A 4,492-nucleotide genomic window follows, 5' to 3' on the forward strand; every position below is an offset into this window, starting at 1 on the left:
TGATTCTTTCACCACCCAGCACCACCCTGCCTTTGTACGTTCACCACCAGCGCCACCCTGCATTTTTACGTTCACCAACCGGGTGGCGGCCTTCCACTGTACTGTTTTGGGACCGGCTCGAGGACCCTACTTGGGTCTCATGGTATAAGATTTGGCACATCGGTTTGGTGTTTCCGAAAGTGTGATAGGTTTTACATGCATATCGTTGATTAACTTTATGTATTTGCAACTGGGCCAAATGAATATTTTGTCAGAACTAAAAGACATTGATAAACACATGCAGGAAGTGTTTAAAGTTAAATACCTTTCTACACGTTGCATAATTGACGCAACGGAAATAAAATGCGAAGTTTCAAAATCTATGGTTTTGCAAACGGCTACTTATTCAAACTATAAATCGACAAACACGTACAAAGGTTTAATTGGAATAAATCCAAATGGCTACGTCACTTTTGTGTCCGCGCTACACACTGGCAATATTTCGGACAAAGAACTGACTAGGAAAAGCGGTTTTTTGGGATTAGAATTTAACGAAAATGATTCAGTTATGGCAGATAAAGGGTTTCTCATTGAGGATTTGCTAAAAAAACTACCTGTAGAGGTTTTCTTAAACATACCCGCCTTTTTAAAGGAGAAAAGTCAGATTTCAAAAGAAGAAATCATTGAATGCCAAAATATTGCAAAAGTTAGGATTCATGTGGAACGCCGTATAAATAAAATTAAGCGATTTCATATTTTTGACAGGCCAATTCCTATAACATTAGCGCCTATGATCAATCAAATTTGGACAGTGGTAGTACTTCAAACCAATTTCCAAAATCCGATATTGAAGTGCGAAGAAGATGAAGCTACTGACTCGTTAATTGATTTGGATGAATTCAACAAGTTATTAGCAATTAGCGAAGATGACAATGAAGGAGAATTGGATGTAAATTCAAAACATGACAACTTAATGTAAATTTTATTTTATTTTTTCATTAGAATGTAAACCAAACAAGATCAAAATACATTTGTGTTGAATAGGTTTTAAAATAAATTTCTTAAGAGGCTCAAATACATTTGTACTGATTTAACTCATTTTTATTAGTTTTAAACTGTAAAGAAGTCAACGAACGAGTTATCTATTTTTACTATGAGATCTATTAAGGAAAGTTGTACTTTTACATACTCATATTTAAAATATATAATTAATATATTCTAAAATCATACACACCAACTAAAGCCTGTCAATCCCATTTGTGCCGTAACCTGATAATGATATGGGTGAGATGTTTTGAGCTGTGGCGAATCATCAACAAATTTCATATATGACTTTTGGTCATTTATTGCCTCTGCCGGTTTCATGTCTTTCATGGTATAGGCCGAATTAATTTCTAAAAGACCAAAAGGCTGAGCTTCTTTTGGGTCTTACACTATGCCATCTGGCGTAGTCCCTATTCCTGGAATAGATAAGACGATTAGCTATGTTCAAAAGTAACTGGCGCTCTGGAGTCGATTTCTTGAATTCGGTGAATTTATAGACTTCGGATGTTGCGGGGTAAAAAAAAACACAATTTTCGAAACGAGATAAAAAATCTCGGACCACGCGCGCGGAAATCTGGCGTTACGGCGGCTGCGTCACAGCATTCAACTCCAATCGGCATCCATATATATTTAAAATCCCAATGAACGACGCCACTTACCAGTACAGGAGGCCTATTCTACTCGACTCGTTAGGCTTTTGAACGACAAAAAAGTCGTTTAAAAAAAATTGGTCGCTAAAAGATAAAAATGGAATTCTACTCCGTCGTTAAATTTTTTCTCGTTAGGTAACTACCAGAATTATTCGTTCAGTGAACGACATGGTCTGATGGTGTAGTTAAGATCTCACCGACCAATATTCTCAATAAAATGGCGGAAGTAGTAATCGAAATGCAAATATTAAGATACGCTGAAATAACTGAAAGGTTAGGTCGTCGAGATATAAGAAGACAAAGAGTGATAAGAGATGAATCACAAGCTTTCGAATTAAATGACACTTTATTGTGGACCACTTCCATCACTATTTAGAATGTTAGCTAATGTTTCCCACATTAAGCCTTTTTTTGTTTGTGAACGTTTGCGATTGTTTTGATGATAAAAACTCCGGATTACTACTCATATAATTCACCATTATTTCTCTTTGTATACCTGATATTTTCCCCGACCGTTTCCCATTGTTAGTTGCCATTTTAATTTAAATTATGAAATTAACCCTAAAACACGACAATATGCAGCCAACAATAACCACGTGTGACGCGCAGTGTGCTGTTTGGGTTTTTTCCCCAGCTGACCGGCAGCAGCTGATTGCAAAACCCTTTGCAACGGACGTCGTGATTGGCTAAATTCATAGGAAGAATTTTTGGTTTAAAATCTCCGTCGTTCATACCATTGAACGACTGATCTATTAACTACATCGCCGAATAAGAGGAGTAGAATACCCATTTCCAAAATTCAGAACGATTGTGGTCGCTCAGTCCGTCGACAAAAAATTTATCGCTCGCTGACCGACCAAACAATCAAGCTGTTATAAGACATCGCTTCACATAAATCCGGAGTCACCTGGCTATCAAGACCTCTTTTTGTCACCTCCTGGAATAGATAAGACGATTAGCTATGTTCAAAAGTCACTGGCGCTCTTTTTTATTTCATCTGTTTCTTCACAGAGAAAACGCTTCACAAAAATCGTTTTATATACAGGGTCTTTTTTTTTGCTCGGAAAAGTGTTTTTTTTCAAAAACTATTTATAGTACCGATTTCAAATTTGGAAGGTCAATTCTCTATACCGGGGGACATCAGTTTGAGAAATTTGAGCGTTTTCGGTAATGTTTTTAACCAATTTTGAAAAATTATTTTTCGACCACTAGGTGCGAGATAAAAAATTTCTATTATAAAGTTGTAGGCCGTCATCGAAAACCCTTAAAAATTGTTCACTCGACGAAAAACAATTTATTTATCAGTGAAAATTCGAGCTTGAAAAATTTACAAGTTGGTGAAGCCAAATTACGATTGTTTGAAACGATAATTGAAACCGAATTACCTAATCCAGTTGAAACTTTGGTTAAAAAAACGACCGGATTTAAAAACACGAGGCTATAGGTCAATCCTAAACATGCATTGGGTATTTAAAGGAAAACTTTGGGAGATTATTATCAGTGTTTGATAATATTTCGAACAATGCCTCGTTATTCAGTAGCTGAGCGTACCGAGATAGTTGCCATTTACTATGGAGAAGCAGCGCAAAACCTTAGAAGAGTGACTGAAATCTTCGCAGAAAGACATCCAAATGGAGCACCATCTGTAAATACAGTAAGACGAGCAATTCACGATTTCAATCAATTTGGTCACTTGCAACCTAGGTTTCGCGGATTGGGTCAACCGGATTTAGACTTCGAGAACAATGTACTCGCGTACTCTGTGGCATATCCTCGTCACAGTTGCGCTAACGCCGCTGCTGATTTGGGTTGTTCTGCAAATCGTGTGTGGAAAATTCTTCGTAAGAATCGCTATCACCCATACAGAGCTACGCTCCACCAAGGACTAATTGACGGAGACCATCAAAGACGTTATGAATTTAGCAACTGGTTACTAAATGCTGTCCAAGAAGATAGACAATTTTTGCGCCATGTTTTGTTCTCCGACGAAGCGTCATTTTCTAGAGATGGGCCCTTTAATCATCAAAACAGCCATCTTTGGTCTGACATCAACCCACATTGGGGTTTTGAATATCATCACCAGGTTCAATTTGAACAGGTCAATGTTTGGGTTGGACTTGTTGGAAACCGTTTGATTGGTCCCTTTTTCCTGCCGACGAACCTCAACGGCCAAAGGTATTTACATTTTCTACAGAACGACGACCTTCCATTGGCTGAAAGACGTCAGTTGTGGTTTCAGCAAGATGGCGCCCCTCCGCATTTTTCCCGGCAAGTAACTGAGCACCTCAACAACGAGTTTCCTGAAAGGTGGATAGGGAGAAATGGTCCAGTGCATTGGCCAGCAAGGTCACCTGACCTAACACCGCTGGATTATTTTCTCTGGGGATTCGTTAAAGCAAAGGTATACGCCACGCCCATTGAAACTAGGGAGGAACTCATTAGACGAATAATCAGTGCTTGCCGAGACGTCACACCAGAAATGGTAGAGAAAGCGTTTGAGAACTTAATTGTCCGCGCACAAACCTGTGTTGCAGCCAATGGTGATATTATTGAAAATGTTTTGTAAAAATTTATGTGAATAAAATATCTGCATTTAAAAACCAAACGTGTACATTTTTTCAAGTGTGAAAACTCTACTACGTTTGTATTAGACTTGTTCCCTTTTCAATTATCGTTTCAAACAATCGTAATTTGGCTTCACCAACTTGTAAATTTTTCAAGCTCGAATTTTCACTGATAAATAAGTTGTTTTTCGTCGAGTGAACAATTTTTAAGGGTTTTCGATGACGGCCTACAACTTTATAATAGAAATTTTTTAT

General features: G+C 37.8%; 1 protein-coding gene across 1 annotated transcript; it reads left to right on the forward strand.

The window, feature by feature from the left end:
- The first annotated feature begins 217 nt into the window (after positions 1-217).
- On the forward strand, positions 218-958 carry LOC149945555 (uncharacterized). Its single transcript, XM_090176602.1, has one exon. The coding sequence runs from the start codon at positions 218-220 to the stop codon at positions 956-958; it is 741 nt and encodes a 246-aa protein (XP_090032728.1).
- The last annotated feature ends 3,534 nt before the right edge of the window (positions 959-4,492 follow it).

The sequence above is a fragment of the Leiobunum rupestre genome, chromosome 5 (genome assembly GCF_980474605.1).
Source record: "Leiobunum rupestre chromosome 5, qqLeiRupe1.1.hap1, whole genome shotgun sequence".
Classification (NCBI taxonomy): Eukaryota; Metazoa; Arthropoda; class Arachnida; order Opiliones; family Sclerosomatidae; genus Leiobunum; species Leiobunum rupestre.

Coding starts and splice junctions, on each gene's coding strand:
- LOC149945555 (XM_090176602.1), top strand. CDS start 218: ATGTATTTGCAACTGGGCCAAATGAATATTTTGTCAGAACTAAAAGAC.